The sequence below is a fragment of the Mauremys reevesii genome, linkage group 7, assembly GCF_016161935.1.
Source record: "Mauremys reevesii isolate NIE-2019 linkage group 7, ASM1616193v1, whole genome shotgun sequence".
Taxonomy (NCBI): Eukaryota; Metazoa; Chordata; order Testudines; family Geoemydidae; genus Mauremys; species Mauremys reevesii.
Genome location: NC_052629.1, coordinates 107,003,490 through 107,022,105, shown reverse-complemented (window position 1 = coordinate 107,022,105; position 18,616 = coordinate 107,003,490). Strand labels below are relative to the sequence as shown.

The 18,616-nt window shown below is 37.1% G+C and overlaps 1 protein-coding gene across 2 annotated transcripts in view; it reads right to left on the bottom strand.

Annotated features, from left to right (window-relative positions):
• Window positions 1-777: 777 nt before the first annotated feature.
• CCDC174 (coiled-coil domain containing 174) overlaps window positions 778-18,616 on the bottom strand; it is a 20,234-nt gene continuing 2,395 nt past the window's right edge. Inside the window, exons 2-11 of one of the 2 annotated variants that reach the window (XM_039546783.1) lie at window positions 17,051-17,155; window positions 15,624-15,724; window positions 14,331-14,389; window positions 12,877-13,057; window positions 10,060-10,155; window positions 8,641-8,777; window positions 8,130-8,224; window positions 7,024-7,171; window positions 5,288-5,437; window positions 778-1,291 (exon numbers count right to left, since the gene is read on the bottom strand). In XM_039546783.1, coding sequence (XP_039402717.1) covers window positions 1,017-1,291; window positions 5,288-5,437; window positions 7,024-7,171; window positions 8,130-8,224; window positions 8,641-8,777; window positions 10,060-10,155; window positions 12,877-13,057; window positions 14,331-14,389; window positions 15,624-15,724; window positions 17,051-17,155 — 1,347 coding nt within the window. In that variant the 3' untranslated portion in view covers window positions 778-1,016. Of the gene's footprint in view, window positions 1,292-5,287; window positions 5,441-7,023; window positions 7,172-8,129; window positions 8,225-8,640; window positions 8,778-10,059; window positions 10,156-12,876; window positions 13,058-14,330; window positions 14,390-15,623; window positions 15,725-17,050; window positions 17,156-18,616 lie in introns of both variants that reach the window. The other variant, XM_039546782.1, reaches the window with a different exon arrangement.

Below are 18,616 nucleotides of genomic sequence, written 5' to 3'. Positions count from 1 at the left end.
GTAGTAGTAGCATATCAATTTGGTTATACAATAATTATTGCAATAGCATATAAAAGTAATGTCAGTATGTTGGTAAATGGGTTAAACATAAAATAAAGCCACATACACTTAGCAAGAAAAATTGTATTTTGGAAACTCTGATATATCAGATCTGTTTAAGCTATTAAGATGGTAGTATCAAGTGCCACGGCTTCTGCTTGAACTGTGTGTTTATGATTGGTCTATCCCTTCATGTGGATATTATATATTGATTTATGCAGTGCCTCTCAAGCTTTGAAGGGCTTTACAGAGTTACAGATTATACACACATCTCCAGAATGCAGCAGGCATAACAACAACATGAGGAACCCCACACAACTATTTAGGGATAGGAAGTGAACTACCCTAGCCAGTAAAGTCAACAGGTGACATTAGATAGGCAAATAAGTTTCTCATAAAAAAAATAAAGGTTTTGTATTTAACATCAGATGGTTTAATTAGCAAATAGGAGTAACTAGCTGACTGTTGTTTCTTTAGAAGTATTTGACCATATTATCATTGGACTTGATTTTCAGTTTGTCAGAGTATTCTCAATTTGACACTTCTTAGAAGTTAGCTCTTATAAAAATGTCCTTTTGGGGGGGGGGGGGGAAGGGTCTCATTGAAAAAGGACTAAAACAAGCGTTACCTATTTAAAATAACACCTCTATTCATAAATTTCAAAACGGACAAAATGCAGGAGAATCACAAAGAATAGGGTTATAGGGTAAAAAATAAGTGTCAAATACCACAATCAAATACCACCATCAAAACTTATCCTTTTAATACAATACAGCACTGATGAAGCAAATGTGTGGCTGTTGTGTGATAGAAGTCAGACAGCATTACTTCACAGGACAGATTTCTTTAATTAATAAGGTATCTACTTACAGGAACCTTATTTCCCCAAAACCTGGGAAAAACAATAGGTGAATGCTACGAACATAAATAAGTGAAATAGAATTAAGTTAAGATTCTTGCTTATGCTTTTGATAAGCTCAAGTCATTTGTTTGTAGTAAGACAACATGTCATCTAGACTTTGGTAAACTGGTTGCTGATCCTCCGAACTGTTGCAGTAATTCTGCGTCGATGGAAACGGCTTGTTCTGTGTTGACTCCTGTCCCAGTTTCTCATGAGAGGATCCAAGCTTGTTCCAACTCTGGCTTTGGTAGTTATTGGCTCTCTTTTGACAAACAAAGTAATTGGAAGGTGGTGCAAATTCCGGATCTCGTTCATCTGCACGTTTCTTTGACCATTCTCCAAAAGTAAATTCTATTAGATAGGAAAAACAGGGTGACTTGAAAACAAATTTTACTGTACAAAGATCATTTATGTTCCCTTCCTGTGAAGGAATTTATTCTTCAATGTTTAACAGAAATGGAAAACTGAATTGCTTGAAGTAATCTGCACTAGAGTCTTTCACTTAATTTCATCAGTATTAAGCTGACACACCACTTGCTTCAAACCTCAGGAACCAAATCACTTTAAAAAAATGTTAAGACAACTTTTACCCCTTGTAGTAAACAATGTTGGTTATTTTAAGAAGACAGTTGCTAATTGTAAGGGGAAGCCCACGTTCTAAATGCGATCAAAGCAGTAAGAACCCACAGATATTTAAAAATGACCATTATGCTAGGGTAGACAACAAGGTCAGAATGTGCTATGACCTGCGATGGTGCTTATTTCATTACAATGGTAGGCATTTTAACTTCTATTAGTCAATCATTTCCCATGACAAATTTTTAAAGGTAGCTATGAAATGTGATGACAGCTCAAGTTCACGATAAATACGTTTTACATTGAAGATGACCTGAACAGCTTTTTACTCCATGTACAGTGGTACAGGAACCTAATCAACTGATTAGAAGCTCCTGGGGGCAGGTGCTGTGGATTTGTACAATGTATAGCAAAAAGGCGCTCTAGTTCTGAAGACGGATTTTTTACACTATTCCAATACAAATGTTAACTGCAGCAAACAAAAGTTTCTAAACAGAGCAAGGAACTGCTCATCTTACAGTGCTTTTGGTGCTACAAATTGATTTACAAATCACTGACTTGTAACTATTTTTTCAAATTTTATTTGTAATTTAGGTCTACACACTATTTGTAGAGAAGTGATTCTCAACCAGGCGTCCAAGGCCCCTTAGGGGGCCGTGAGCAGGTTTCAGGGGGTCCCCCAAAATAAACCAGAGTGCAGGGTCGACATTAGACTCGCTGGGGCTCAGGATAGAAAGCAAGAGCCCAAGCTGTGCGGGACTGAAGCCAAAGCCTGAGCAACTTAGCTTTGTGGAGCTCCCTGTCGTGTGGGGCTATAGACAATTGCCCTGCTTGCTACCTCCTGGCTTTTAATCTACTGAATATGCAGAAAACCAGTTGTTGTGGCACAGGTTTTTATAGCATGTGGCTGTGTTTGTTTTTTTTTTTTTTAATAGCATATGTGGCGGGGGGGGGAGGGGCAGAAAGAAAAAGGTTGAGAACCCCCTGTTGCAGAGTACCATTTATATTAGTAGTATTGTGATAGTATAGAATCATAGAAATGTAGGACTGGAATGGACCTCGATAAGTCATCTAGTCTAATCCCCTGCACTGAGGCAGGAATAAGTATTATCTATACCAGTGGTTCTCAACCAGGGGTCCGGGACCCCCTGGGGGGGCAGTGAGTAGGTTTCAGGGGGTCCGCCATGCAGGACAAGCATTAAACTGGCTGGAGCCCAGGGCAGAAAGCCGAAGCTTCACTGCCTGGGACTGAAGCCAAAGCCTGAGCAACTTAGCTTCACAGGGCCCCCTGTGGCATGAGGCCCCAAGCAATTGCCTTGCTTGCTACCCCCTCATGCTGGCCCTGGCTTTTATATGCAGAAAAAACAGTTGTGACACAGGTGGGCAGTGGAGTTTTTATAGCATGCTGAGGGGGCTTCAAAAGAAAAAGGTTGAGAACCCCTGATCTATACCATCCCCGACAGGCGTTTTGCTAACCTGTTCCTAAAAACCTCCACTGACCGAGATTCCTCAACCTCCCCAGGTAATTTTTTCCAGTGCTTAACTCTCCTTACACTTAAGAAATTTTTTCCTAATGTCTAATCTAAATCTCCCTTACTGCAATTTAAGCCCATTACTTCTTGCATCTAGGAGTCCTGGTCATAGCCCATGTCCCCATTGTAGTAGGTGCTGTACAAACACAGACTAAAAAAAGATGCCCCTCACAAGTATGAGCATAGGAGGCTTAACTAAGTTTTTTTCCCAAGTTATAGAATGTGACGAAGTTTTTGTCAGAGTGCCAGAGGTCCTTACAATCTAACCACAAAGACAAGGAGTGGAACAAGGGTCTCCCACCTCACAGGAGAGCACTCTAATCACTATGCTGTGGGCTATTCTGATGTGGGGCCCTCTGTCTCCCGTGTTGAAGCTGTTCCACTGTGGATAAATAATGGAATGATCAGAGTAGGGGGACTGGACCTGGAGTCGCCTACCTCCCCGGTGGGTGTCTTAACCATTAGGCTACAGAGTCTCTCTCTTGCTCTCTGGCCCAATGACTATTTAAGTATTTATCCACAGTGGAACAGTCACTGGGTGAGAGAGAGTGAGCGCGCAAATGTATACAGCCCTCGTCAGCATTCCCCCTGGGCTAGGTTAGGCAGCTCTCCGCCTAGCGTCTTGGCTTTTGTGAATCAGAGTCTAGGGTGCCTAAGTGCCAAACTCAGGCTTTGTAAATCCCAGTGTTGTTCCAGTAGTTTTCTAGCGCCTAGAGGTCAGGCGTCATGTCACAATGCTCCTTTGGTGCACTCTGGCCAGGGTGCCTGAGATTAGATTAATGGCAGGGAGTGAGATGGAAGGAGTGAGTTTTGAGAGAGGATTTGAAAGACAGCAAAGTCACTTAGCATTGGGAAAAGGAAGATGCTGCCAAGTGTTACCACAGCATGAATAAAGGCAAGGGCAGAGCGGAGGGCACACATACATTAATGATTCAGATATAAAGTTAGTTACTTTCTTCATAGAGCACTTCTGTTCCCTTCTAAGAAAAAGTTTGGCCAGTTAAACTAAGTTTACCCCCATGTGCTGTAGTAGGGTTGATGTTGCCTCGTAACCAGAAGGCCAAAAGCCAAAAATTTGTATTCAGTATAAATTAATATGGTGGTCCTAACTACATCACTTAACTCTTGACAATTTAATACAAATTGCTGTAGCCACATATTTAACTATACCTCATTATGAGGGAGGGCCACCTCTTCAGTACCAAATTTACTACTTTCTACCACCCACCCACCCACTTCTCTTGCATTAATTTCAAACTACTTGTCCACATCTTCAAGGATCTGCCCACATCTCTCTCGCTGTTTCCTCTTTTTCCCCTTTTCCTATCTTCTTACATGCACCTTCCTTCACAAGAATCATGGAACAACCTCTACTCACTGTGTGCCAACAGCCTTTCTGCCTTTCCTTCACATCCTTCCCTCAAAATTCACTTCTACCATGAAGCATTTTAGGGAAAGTGACCTCACACTACATTTGCCTCCATGGTGTCTGTTTATGTAATTTGGTGCAATACTCTACCTACTCATGCATTTAGAGCTTAGGTCTTCTGTGTGACACATCCTGCCCATCCATACCGCATAGTGCAGGGGTCGACAACCTTTCAGAAGTGGTGTGCTGAGTCTTCATTTATTCACTCTAATTTAAGGTTTTGCGTGCCAGTAACACATTTTAACGTTTTTAGATGGGCTCCTTCTATAAGTCTGTAATATATAACTAAACTATTGCTGTATGTAGAGTAAATAAGGTTTTTAAAATGTTTAAGAAGCTTCATTTAAAATGCAGAGTCCCCTGGACCAGTGGCCAGAACCCGGGCAGGTGAGTGCCACTGAAAATCAGCTCACGTACCGCCTTTGGCACCCGTGCCATAGGTTGCCTACCCCTGGCATAGTGTAAAGTTACAGCAATTATTTTTGCATATCAGGATAGGTTATAAACTAAAAAAAATTCACACTTCAACCTTCCTCCATCAGTATCTTTGTATGGAACGCAATAACCTGTGTGAAGGGTAAGACTATGTTATGTTACAGCAGCTGCTCATGTCATGGTCAAGGCTGTCAATCTCTTTCTAGGGCTCACCATAAAGTAATGACAATGTAAATTTAAAAGGGAAGGGGAAAGGGAAAGTATATTACTTTACTTCTCAGGTTCATCATGTATAAAAATGACACTAATTCTGATCCCATTAATAAACAGTGTTTTTGACTATACCATGCTACGTTCATAGTTCAGTTTTCTTACCTTTCCCTTTATCCCACTCTCGAACATAGGGCACACCAGCCTTTGTATCTTTTCTCTCCTGAATGATGACCTCCACTTTTCTACTTTCTGCAACTCTTGGAGCCACAGGGGCTTCTGGTTCAGCTGGTAGTGGTCCAATAACGTCTTCCTCTTCTTTTGAAAAAGGGAAAAGAAATTTGTTATAGGTTTATTTTTCAAATATTATAGGATGAATACATGACACGAGCTACTCCACATTCACACTGATAATGTCTACAGCAGTTATCTAATTAGAATGAAACGCACCTCACTGGGCAGGTGTTTTTTGTTGGTTTGTTTTTAATTTACTGTGCATTAGTTCAAAAGCCATAGTGGATAAACCAGATAATCTAGAAATGAATCTACGACCCTTCATTAGCTTTTCACTGTAAACAGGCTGAGTGTTCTACTGGCAATGGGAAATTAGGAAAGAGTGAAAACATTACTCGCACGTATCTCCACTTCAGTGATCTTAGAAAAAAGTTGTGTTCTTATTCTGCTCTGTAAGAATAATACTTAACATTGATATACTACTGTTCTGCATTTCCAAAGCACTTTACATTTAAGCACTCTCTCATTACTGGGAAGTGGAAAGTACTAAATCTATTTTACAGATGAGGAAGCAGATAGTGTGACTTAATACCATAGATGGAGCCAGTGGAGAGCTGGGATTAGCACTCAAAAATTCATGTCTGCAAGTTGTGAAATGGGGCCATATTCCCTTTACATGATTTCTGACATTCACCTTTTTCAGAGCTTGTAACTTGCGTGTTGCCTCTAATTTGAGTTTATCCACACAAAAACCCTTAATTTGAGTGTGGTTGCTGACCCATCAGAGCGTCTAGGTTAAAGGTTGAGATGGCACAACTTAGCCACGAATACAACCACTCTGTGTAGCTTGAGTGTGATTTCACAGTGTGGCCACTCTCTCACTCAAGTGGAGTTAATTTAAGTGTAGATAACTCAAGTTAACTCTGCAATGAAGACATACACTCAATTGTGTAGCATTATTTAATGTCATCATGCTCACCCACAGACTGCTGTTACCAGAGGGTATTCTTTTTTGTACCACCAAGTTACAAATAAGCTTTGGAATGTGTCCATTTGTACATACTGAACCTTTTACTTAAAACAGCTCTCACAAAAATCACATGGCAGAAGGGGTTTTTCTGCTTACATAAATTAAGCTATAGGCTTAATAGCAAACGTATGCCTCCTATAGCTGTGCACAGTCATCTGAATACAGATTCTGGCCCTTAATTATCACCTGCAATCACTTTAATTCTATGAATATACAGTATCTGACATTCCCTACAAGACAGCTCTAAACAAATTGCTTGTATTTCTTCATACCTCAATTAATTGGCTATCATTTTTATTCTCGCTCATTAAAAAAATTATTCCAAGCTAGAATTGCATATATTTAAATGGTGACCTGCATAATTCTTCCTGGCAGGTGTGAACCTAAAAGGCAGGAGAATGCACACAACAACAACACTTTCCTGTCCACAGAAAGAACTATTTTTAGTATATATGATTTTATACCTATGTGCAATTAATTTCAACTGCTATTTTTTTCAAAGCCACATAATTTAATATAGTCAAAATATATAACGTTGATATTCAAACACAGATATTCAATCTGAACAGAACACTTTTTCCACGATACTGAGGGAGAACGATTGTTTTAAAACAAAGATACTTGTTACAGACCATACCTTCATTTTCTAGTTTGTTTGCTTCTTCCTCTAGTCCATCTTCTCTTAGTCTCTTTATCTTTCTTGCTTTAAGTTTAGAAAGCCTTGTTTTCAGAACTGCCTTTCGTTTTTCCTTTAAATGTTCACGTTTAGTCCTTTGGTCTGTGGTCTTAACAGTAACCAAAAATGTTCATTAGTTAATCCTGTATTTGGTTATAGTCAACTGTGCATTTCCTTCAATTATACCCAGAAATGAACTGATTACCAGCTCCATTGTCTCAATGGGGAGGGAAATTACCCCATTCCTTGAATTCAAACTTGCACACACTACCAGGCATAATACTTACTACCATTGGTTTAAGCTGTGAGCATGGTACAGTAAAATTTGGCTAAGTATGCCAAACAAAACATGTCTCTGTTCTAAGTAGCTTGCTATAGAGAGGCATGTGGAAGAGGTGTAAAGATACTTATTTCAGATACAAGATGAAAACTTCTAGAGAGTAGAACAAACAGATTTTTCACTGAAGCTACACCTAATCTCAACTCAAAAGAAATCCATGAATGATAAGCCAAAATGGGGGAAGGGGTTTATTTTAGGATTTCAACATTTATTTTATGCATGTAACTTTGTACCTGTTCTTGCAACCCTTTCCCTATATTGATAGGATAAAAGCCTTTTAAACATTTTTTTATACTCAGAAATTAATACAAAAATGTAATAATTGAAAAGTGGTTCCTCAACTTTAAGGGCCAAATTCCAGTGGGTAGGAGTCATGGCTGTGTATTTATCAATTATTGCAACTGTGCATGCAAGTGGCTTTCTGAAGTCTAAATATCCATTCACTGACACAACTACAGTAACACTTTCTTGCATGCAGACTTCAGGTTACTTCCATTGAAAATTTATTTCTAAATATTTTGCCTTTCAGCATCAAAGATCATGAGTGGACAACTACAGGTGTTGATGCTCTGCAGTTCAACATCTTACACAAGTAGTTTTGGTTTTGCTACTATTTTCCAACACATTTACTACATGGTATACAGTGCAAGGTTCCAAAATTATATATAAAGATGGGGAGCCAAGGCTGTTCCTAGCACAGGCTATGGATCTACTTTTAGCTTCATACCTGCTCTCTTAGCATTTCCAAAGTCTCCATTTGCTTATTTCTCCGCGCTCCATCACGAGCAAAGGCAAAGTAGCCAACACCAAGCTGTCTGGCCTCTGAAAGGAACAATTTTCTACAGTTAGGTTTCATCAGATTTACAGCTGCAGCAGCCTTGAAATCACCAGGGTATAAGTTATTGGAGAAAGACTCATTAGGTCATCTTGCCCACTGCCCTGCCTGACAATAGCATTAGAGTGTTATGTCCAGTCTAGTTTTAATTGACTCACGTGATGATGCTTCCCAGCAACTTCTCTTAGGAGACTAGGAGGTTTTTTTCCTTATTTATTTTTTCTGTCAGTAGATGAATGCATGCTATCCCTGTGTAAATTAAGTGGCTATTTCTAACACAGTTTAACAAGGTGAGAATATACTTATACTGGAGTATTTTTTATACTTCGTGATAAATTACACCTTCTTCCTCTAAAAACTATCTTCCAGTGAAGATAAACCATACAAAGGAATGAATATAAACCATTTTCTCTAATGTCCTCATAATGTATGGGTCCCACAGGTTTCTTTAGGGCCTCTTCTTCCTCTCTTTCCCATTGCTGCCGCTGAAGTTCTCGTCTCATATCTTCAGACAATAGAGTCGTCTCCTCAATGCCTTGTCTAGTAAAAAACAAAACCCAAACAACAAAGTGTAAAGGTTCTTTGGTATTGAACAATGAAAGTATGACAACAGCTAAGCCATTTTTAATTACTCATCAGAAGTGTGGACATAGTTTGCAGAACACTAATGGAAGGCACCAAGATACTACAGTCGTGTGCACAGTATGGGAATTTATTGTACATTACAGAATAGAGGAGGGAGGAAAGGTATGATACCACATCTGGCACAGCACAGTAAAATAATTCTAATTAAACATCCTTAAAAAGAAGTTGATACCATTTTCACAGGCATTGTGAAGTCACTAATAACTGAAAATAGAAGTGGGAGATGACCAGTGCTCAATAGAATAGTCACCAAAAGTAGAATAACAGCAACACTTTCACCAATGTGAAGTGGATACAAAAACGTGAACAGCATTTATTTGTTTAATGTAAAATAACGAAACATTTAAATGAGGAACATCAGTAGCTGAGGAAGAAAATACTTTTATGTTTTCCCTTGGGAGGCAGAAACATTTCTCTCCCTCATAATCTAGCTAGGCTAGAGCAAAATATGATTGCAGACTACTTATCTAGGTGAATACAGAGAATGTACTTCCTATGCAATTTTATATTCTTCATTCTCTTTTGAATTATAAAGAACAGGCTGCAGAATTTTCAAGGAGGAAAACTTACAATTCAATAATATAAGTGCTCAATTATGGCACATTTCATTCCAATATAATTTTCACTTCTGCTATTAGTTTTATCAGAATAGCTGTAATTAACTATTCAACTGGAGTTCTAACAAATTCACTCAGAACGTCATGTATTTGACTTTATTAAAAGCCTTGAAATCAGATCATCCAGGACAAAAAAATATTCATCTGCTGGGATTCTTTAGGTTTAGGGCACACTAAAATACAACTTCTATAGAAGGACCACAGTTCTTAAAAAAACAAGTCAAGTACCCGATAGGCTGCTAAATTAAATTTAATAAACCTTTGTTTGTAGGACAAATACGAGCCAATGCTCTACAGTGAAGTTTTTAGATTTCATTAGTATTTTCCATCAGAATCTGAGCTTTAGTAGTTTATAAAAATTCGGTGTGTTTAAGTTTGGCATACAAGGCCTCAACTCAGGCACCATTTAAAATGTGAATCTACCACACACTTTTCAGAGGATTAATTCAGTTGCCAGTGAAATAAATAGTTTAGGACAAATGCATGTGTTCACAGAGGAAGTTTTGATAAAACCACTACCAATCTTGTGGGAGAAAATACTTTCTTTAGAGAAGCCATACCTTTTCCCCTGAAGTTCTTTATCCATTTTAAGCAGATCTGGCAAATCCTTCTTCATACAGCGTCTAGATCGGCCTAAGGAATCCACATAATCAACCCTGTAATGAAAGTAAAAAGAATTTCACACAATTTATATTCTCAGATTTATAGAACTCTTATCCAAAGGATAAAAAAATCAACTGAATACTTTCCATAGAGAACATTCACATTCAGGGTGCTAAAGTTACCTCCATCCTAACAGTTAACAGGCCCAGTTTAACAATTAAAAGGACATATTTTTAAACAAGGTTTCTGACAGATTTATCACATTGAATGAAATATCACTCATTTTGAGCCAACTGTCTTCCTTCATAAGACAGTTTGAAAACTGTTTACAAGTTACAATGTCACGTAGTTCCCAAGTCAAAATAACATTGCAAGCATAATATTTGCTTCCTGTGGTGAAAATAATGATGCAGCACGGACTTCTCACACAAATACTAAATTGCTATAGTATAATGCAATTATCAGTCTATGGCTCATTTACTAAGAGCTTCAGTAATCATTCAACTGGTTTAACAAAAGCCTAGGAAATCACGCAGAATGTTGTTCCTTTGAAGCTCCCTTTACATAGTGTGCTTTAGGTAAAGCTCTTTATCATAGTGAATGCTTAAAGATGATAAAGTCATTGCGGAGAAACTAAATGGCTTCTTTGCTTCAGTCTTCACGGCTGAGGATGTTAGGGAGATTCCCAAACCTGAGCTGGCTTTTGTAGGTGACAAATCTGAGGAACTGTCACAGATTGAAGTGTCACTAGAGGAGGTTTTGGAATTAATTGATAAACTCAACATTAACAAGTCACCGGGACCAGATGGCATTCACCCAAGAGTTCTGAAAGAACTCAAATGTGAAGTTGCGGAACTATTAACTAAGGTTTGTAACCTGTCCTTTAAATCGGCTTCCTCTAGTGACACTTCAATCTGTGACAGTTCCTCAGATTTGTCACCTACAAAAGCCAGCTCAGGTTTGGGAATCTCCCTAACATCCTCAGCCGTGAAGACTGAAGCAAAGAATCCATTTAGTTTCTCCGCAATGACTTTATCGTCTTTAAGCGCTCCTTTTGTATTTTGATCGTCAAGGGGCCCCACTGGTTGTTTAGCAGGCTTCCTGCTTCTGATGTACTTAAAAAACATTTTGTTACCACCTTTGGAGTTCTTGGCTAGCCGTTCTTCAAACTCCTCTTTGGCTTTTCTTATTACACTCTTGCACTTAATTTGGCAGTGTTTGTGTTCCTTTCTATTTGCCTCATTAGGATTTGACTTCCACCTTTTAAAGGAAGTCTTTTTATCTCTCACTGCTTCTTTTACATGGTTGTTAAGCCACGGTGACTCTTTTTTAGTTCTTTTACTGTTTTTCTTAATTTGGGGTATACATTGAAGTTGGGCCTCTATTATGGTGTCTTTAAAAAGGGCCCATGCAACTTGCAGGGATTTCACTTTAGTCACTGTACCTTTTAACTTTTGCCTAACTAACCCCCTCATTTTTGTATAGTTCCCCCTTTTGAAATTAAATGCCACTTGAAAGGGCATTAAATTACTTGAAAGGGAGCAGGGTTGTTTCAGTAAAAATTAGTCTAGTTAAATAATGCTTCCAGGCAGGAAGTCTGATGTACCGTCTGCATCGATAAGGGGATCAGAACTCCCATATCTTCAGCAGGAAAACATATAAGCCCTTTTAATATCATTCTTATTTACAGCACATTTTCTTGATCAATACATCTCAAAACCATGGGTACTTAAAACAGCATCTATTGTGGGTCAGCAGTTTAAAATTCATAGTTGTGCAAGGAAATGTTATTTGCAAATATGTTAGCAGTTTGAGAAACTTTGAACTTCTGGATCTCTTTCTGGAAGATCAAAGGTTTTCCCTTTTCAATCTAAAAAGGCTCAGTTTAAATTAGTTACCTTATGCACTAGATAAGAATGATTTAGCTCTCATACAGCCCAGCCTCCCCCACACACTGAAACTTCTAGAATTCCCAAGTCCGGCTGCACTAAGCAAGTCAATGTCGTTGAGAGATGAGACAAAGTAAGGGGAAATAATGTGTTCCGTAAGGCATATAAATTATGTTTTCTAAACCTATTGCATTCTGCTCTTTTATATAATGGCATTAAAAGAAAAATAACTGGTAGATTACCTAGTTTAACATTTTGTCTCAGTGATCTCAAGGGTAAAAAACAAGAACCCTATGAAGCTAAATTTTAACTATTTGAAAATCAAACAGCTACACAGGTACAAAAAAATCTTGTTTGTGAATAGGACTGGCGTCTAAACATCCCATTTCCTCAATTTGAAAATGTAACCCTATTTTAGAAAGGAGGTCAATCTACATAATCTGGTCTATGTAATGGAAGTCTTTCCCTGAACTAGTTCATAAAGCTCAATAATGCCTGCATGGTTATCCATCCAAAGGAAAGAGTTGGATTTGAGGAGGTATCTTCACATGATTACATGCTCTTAGTTTTGACATAAGAAGAGAGACTATAATTGCGCTTAGATAAAAATAAACTAAAAATTTTACATAGATTTAAAAAACAACTTAATCTTAAACTATACACAAATAACCTATTCTACCTGGAGTCTTTCCTGCAGGTTGAGAAGACACGTGAAAAAATGCTTCTTAAAGGGAAAGAATGTTATAATCACAAGTGATGGACTCATATCAGCCAGAATGATTCCTTATTCAAGATGTTTTATAAACTAGACTAAATGCACATGAGATTATAAAAAAAATAAAAACAGATTTGTCAGACTTGTTCTGTCCATACGGTATTACCAACCATTCTTCATTTGGGTCCTGTGGGGGTGGTATTTCTATTTCAGGTAGTGTCTTTTCTTTATCTTCCTCCTGTTCTGATGCCTTTCTAGCAGCTTCACTCTCGCACAGATCATGTATTTCTCTCCGTTTGTCTATGATCTTCTGAGCGAAATCCACAAGGTACAAATCCTCAGTTTCTTCATCTAGGGCAGAAAAATCAATTCTTAGATAACAAGCATCAAAAGAACACAACTGAGCAAGAAATCAATATGGAATAGCCACAATCAGTTTCACAGCTGCCAACAATGCCCTTGACTATACTATCAGACAATGCTTTAATCTCATCTAGTGTCAAGGAAATTCAGCTATATGGGATGAATCGTATTTCTGTATGTAAACTTTGTTTGTTTAAAGCAATTAATTATATATACACCCTAGAAAAAAGTTCACAGCAACTGTGCTGATACCATCTTTAAAAAAATATATCTTTATGCCAATTAACAGTTACAATACTAATTCAAGTCCTAACATGAAAATGAAACTGGCAGTAACAGATTTAAAATTGCTAATTTTATTAAAGAGAGAACAAAGTAGTTCTTTGACAAGTAAACTGTGAATATGAAAGAGATGAATGGGTACAGCAGGCTACTACATTCAATAGTTCAGTTTCCAATGATGGTGTTTATAGAAGACAATTACTTAAGACTGAGTTTAACTTAAGGATGTACTCTGCATGTAGAATGCACCTAAGCAGTCACTTGAGTTCTCTTTGCAAAAGGGAGAAGAATGATGAGACTACATTTTATATGATGGATCTTGCACATAGAAACTAGTGAAAGTGATAGCACTGAAGGATTAAATTGAATCTGAGCCCTTCTACTATTAACTGTCACATGACACAAAGGTCTGGACATGTGCTGAGAGGAAAGTGGAAGTGTGTATATGCATTAGAGATGCTTAAAGCTGAAAGGTGAGAAGTCAGACCCTACTAGCTAGTGGCATTCACATATGGACCAGCCAGTCACCTCCTCTCTTTCCCAAGTTAAACTCTTCATATAGTGAAAAGGAAGCATGCAGAAGCATAGATAAAAGCCAAGGATGTCAAAATGACAAAGTAACTTTACTTTTCTAGGGTTCTATACTAAGAAACCAGAATATATTTCTCTCACTTGATGATCAAGCCAAATGATTCCCATATTTCTTTCCTAGGGCGGACTGTCCTTCAAAAAGTAATATTTTTTCCTTAGCACTGGCTTTTCTCTCTCAGCAAAAATAATCTTTATCAATCAGCTTGTACTCTGTGCCTCCAAAAAGCTTATTTAGTATAAAAGCTACATTTATTGACTAACAGAAGTACTGTATTTTATAGCATAACAGCTGTCAACTATGAGACAGTTAAGGTGGCCAGCTTCTAAAGTGACCAAATAAAAGCAAGTTTTTAAAAATATATACTGGTTTTATGCAGGTTTTGTTCACCTGGAAAGTCTCCTTTTGTCATCTTCTCATACAGCTTTGCTTTCTCTTCCAGTTTCTGCCTAAAGAAAAAGCAGGTTATATTTATAGTATGATTCCAAGCACATCACAAACAGAATAATCTTTCAGTATTTAGACCGCAATGGAATAAATGACAATAATGTTTGATATTTTCCCTTAGAGATGAACTGCAAGAGTTTTTAACCAAACAATGGCTTAGGGGACAATGCAGGAAAAGCACCATTTTTCTTATACTGCTGAAGGTATCAGTGAAGTTATCAACGATAGCAAGTGGAATCGTTGAACCCAGAATTCAGATCTTAACAGCTAAGTAAAGGAGGAATTTTGTTTTAAACTGTAACTGACATTTCTATGAACATACAGATTCCTGATTAGTCTATATTGTGAACAACTTTTTAATAAGAAGTAACATAGTTCACCTTCAATGAAATGATCAAATAGGTAGCAACATATAATGTAAGTATTGTACATCTCTGTAATTACAATTATCTAGATGACAGACCAAGATAAACTGTACATCGGCCCAGAACCTCTCTATGGTAATTACTTTCAGGCAACAAGATATGGAGAACAGTGTACAAGGCATGAGATACCATTTGCCGGGAACGGCGAACTGTGGCCACTGGCAGCTGCAGACAGCTGTGCCTGCAGATGGTCAATGTAAACACTGTCTCGCGGCCCACCAGCAGATTACACTGATGGGCCACAGGTTGCCCACCACTGATCTAAATGGACCCAGAAACCAGGGAGAATATCTTAAAACTAGCTCCTGGAATGGTTTACACCTATGTATTCATAAGAGATGGGGAATTTATAGCAGAGAACCAGCAGATGTCACATTTTCAATGTATATTTTAATTGTACAACTAACCAAAACAGGTCATTGACCTGTAATTTTCCTCAAAAATATATATATTATTAAATAGGTAAGAGACAGTTTTCTGCAAAAATTATAAATAAGTATTCTTTGGAGCACAAAATGCTGATTGTGATGTTTGTATTCATGCTTTTACTGAAATGGAAGAAAATGATTTAAAAGAAAATCTATACTCCGTCAAATTTCTGTGGATACAATAATGTAAGTGTAGATGTCTCACAGTGCAGCAAGTGGAGCAATGAACCAGCTGCATCCCCATAGAAACTGAATAGCTACCACTTTTACCTGCATTCTGCTATTTGCATGATTTCTTTTATGCAATTTGTTACAAATGTAAAAAAATTCTACAAAGCGTTTGTTCCTCTTATTTATTTGTATTGCTGTAACTTAAAATTTACCTCGCTTTCTCTAATGTTTGATCTTCTTCTATCTTCTGCTCAACATCTTTCTCAGCTCGACTTGAAACCCCTGTGTTCTGCTTATTCCAAATGCTTGGTTTCTGTGGAACATAGGTTTTTAAAACACAGGATTTCAACCTTATTTGACCACTAAAAAAAATAAAAATAAAAATAAAAGGCTCTGGAGTTATTTATCTACTTAAACATTCTTCGTATAATCCTGCTGCTGTGATGTGGCAAATAGCATGTGTGTCTTAAATTTATGACAGCACAGGAAGGAGAACCAACAATGAGGTTAACATGAGTTTATGATTTTTTATTTAAAAATTTTGGAACACAAATTTTATTCTTGAGCAGCTATAGATAAAGATAACAGTTGCTTACTGGACAATATTACTAAAGGAAAGCAAATCTAAGAATAAATTCATATTGATCTTGGAAGTGAAGATTATCAGGAAGAATGATGCCAAAGACTTAGTGTGAGAAGTACCGATACAAGTATAGTGTAACAGTATCTCTTATATGCTATGAGAACTCGGGTTCTTAATTAGACACGGTCAACAAAAATAACATTTTTAAAGCTTCATATACCTTAGTCACTGATCTTTTCATACAGAATTACATAGCCTGTTATGGGACTGATATTTTTCAGCGTTATAACCTGACCATTTTCTTCAAAATGACACCTAATTCCGATCTGTTTGCATAATTCTTCCAGATGTCTATTTCTAGTTCTACACATAACATAGTGACAAGTCTAACTTTTAGCATGTAAAGGCAAAAGTGCTTCATGGTCTTCAAACATAGCAATAATACTACAGTCTACAACAAGATAGCCACAAGATTACACAAATTCATTTGGTCTGAATGTTAAAAGTAAGTCTGAACATGACTGAAAAGTCAGGTTTATGCAATACGTTATTTTAGAAAAATGAACAGAGGTTTTACTGCAGTAGAGATTGAAGTATGAGATTGCAGGGCATCTGATATTATTTCCCTCAATATAAATGAATAGGAGCTGATGGCAGGGCATTTTCCAAGAAGGTTCATTGACTCTGGAAAGTGCTTTCCTAGTCCAACTGATCATGGATTTGTCAAAATTCAAAGATCATTTTTTCTTGCTGGCATTTAAGGAGGTTCGGGCTCACAGATGGGTAGAGTACATAGATTAAGAGATTATTTAAATGCAGATTTGCAATATAATTGAATGGTGAGTTTTGTTTTTTGAGAGAGAGACTCAACTGGAAATGAGTCAATAGAAATTTGATAAACAAAGCCATCACAACCTTTGTCCTACAACTGGAAATGAAACATTGTATTAATAACTTTTTAGATTTTCTAACGGCTTGTTCAATTCTGGGAGATGCCTAGAAAAACTGAAAGAAAAACAGAAAAATAATGAGTAATGATGGGTATTTTATTTCTACCTTGTTTGTTGTTTGGGGTTTTACAGAGAGTCCAGCATCTTTCAGAAGTTTTTCCTTCTTGAATTCTTCTTGCTTTCGGAAGAGTTCAGCCTTTAAATCTACCAACTACATCAGCCACAATGAAAAACAACAAAAAGTCATTTTAACAAAATAATTAGGGAATTTCTAGTCTTATGTGAGAAATCAAGAGTTTACACCTGTAAAAAAATAAACTGATTGCATTTCTGATGTAGAAAATAGGAGCAGTGATTTGAACAGGAAGAACGTTGTGACATTTGCAGCAATATGTAATCCAAAATAATGAGATAGAACATAATTTATGATTAGGTGGTTAAATAAATTAATTAATAGCTTCCATTTATATTATTGATCCTTCACTCCAAAATGGAAAATCTGCAGGAACAAAATGGGCATAATCCCCTACAAAGTTTTCAGCAACCAAAGACTGTAATAAACAATAGTTTGTTTTTAATTTAAAAAGTAACCCCTAAAGAGATTTGCTGGCAAGCAAAAATTTTTTGGTTTTTTTTGTAAAAAGGAACTAGCTGATAGACATTACTCTTTTTTAAAAGTACGTTCTTCCCTGCTGCTTTTAGGCTTCCTTTTTTATAAATATGAATATGTAACTCCCATTGGTATTAATCATCACCACAAATGTTAGTTATCAAGGCCCACATTCTCGAAGGTATTTAGGTACCTAACACCCATTGACTTAAATGGGAGTTAGGTGTCTAAATACCTTTGAGAATCTGGGCCCAAGAAACTTCACTCAGCAGGTGCATTGCTTTTGAACAATTGCCTTCAGGAGTCTGGGAGGCCCTTTTAAAAACAAACAAATAAACAACCAAAAAAACATTTATGATCTGATGGCTTCTTCAGCCAGTCCTACAGTAAACTGATTTCTACAAGAAATTTAACCAGGCTGTTAGTTGTCCTTGATATTAAAATTTTCCACAAACACAATGGTGCTAACCATCCAAGCTTTTCCTGAACTGTCAGAAATGCTAATGCAAAAGTTAATTAGATGTATGTTTTGGATACAACCCTATTTATTTTCACTGCTGTGTTTCAATTAAGTTGCTAGATTATATTGACACACAAAACGCTGAAGCAGCATTAATAAAAATGAAACTATCAAAGACTTTAATGAATCAATGAAAGATGCTTAGACTCAAACATAACCTGAAATAAGGTGGCATTTTGCTGTTCATTTATTTTCTTTTGTATACTTTTGTTTAAGTTCTGACAACCTCTTAGGTATGAATGAACTTACCTACTGCTTTCATATTTAGGACTTTTGTAGAAACTTAACCTCCCATGAAGGATGCTCCATAAACAAATGTTTAATGTTTGATAGGAATGTCTCACTTATCCAACCTTAATTCCATTTAAGCATACCCTTAACAGCAAGGGAATATATCAAGCTATTGGAAATTACTTAACTGTACCCTAATGTCCACAGAAGACATTTCCAATGAGTCAGAGACTATGCATCTACACAAAAATTCCTTCTGCCTCCAAAAAAAAAAAAAAATCAGAAAATATATTCACATTCATCTCCTTCAC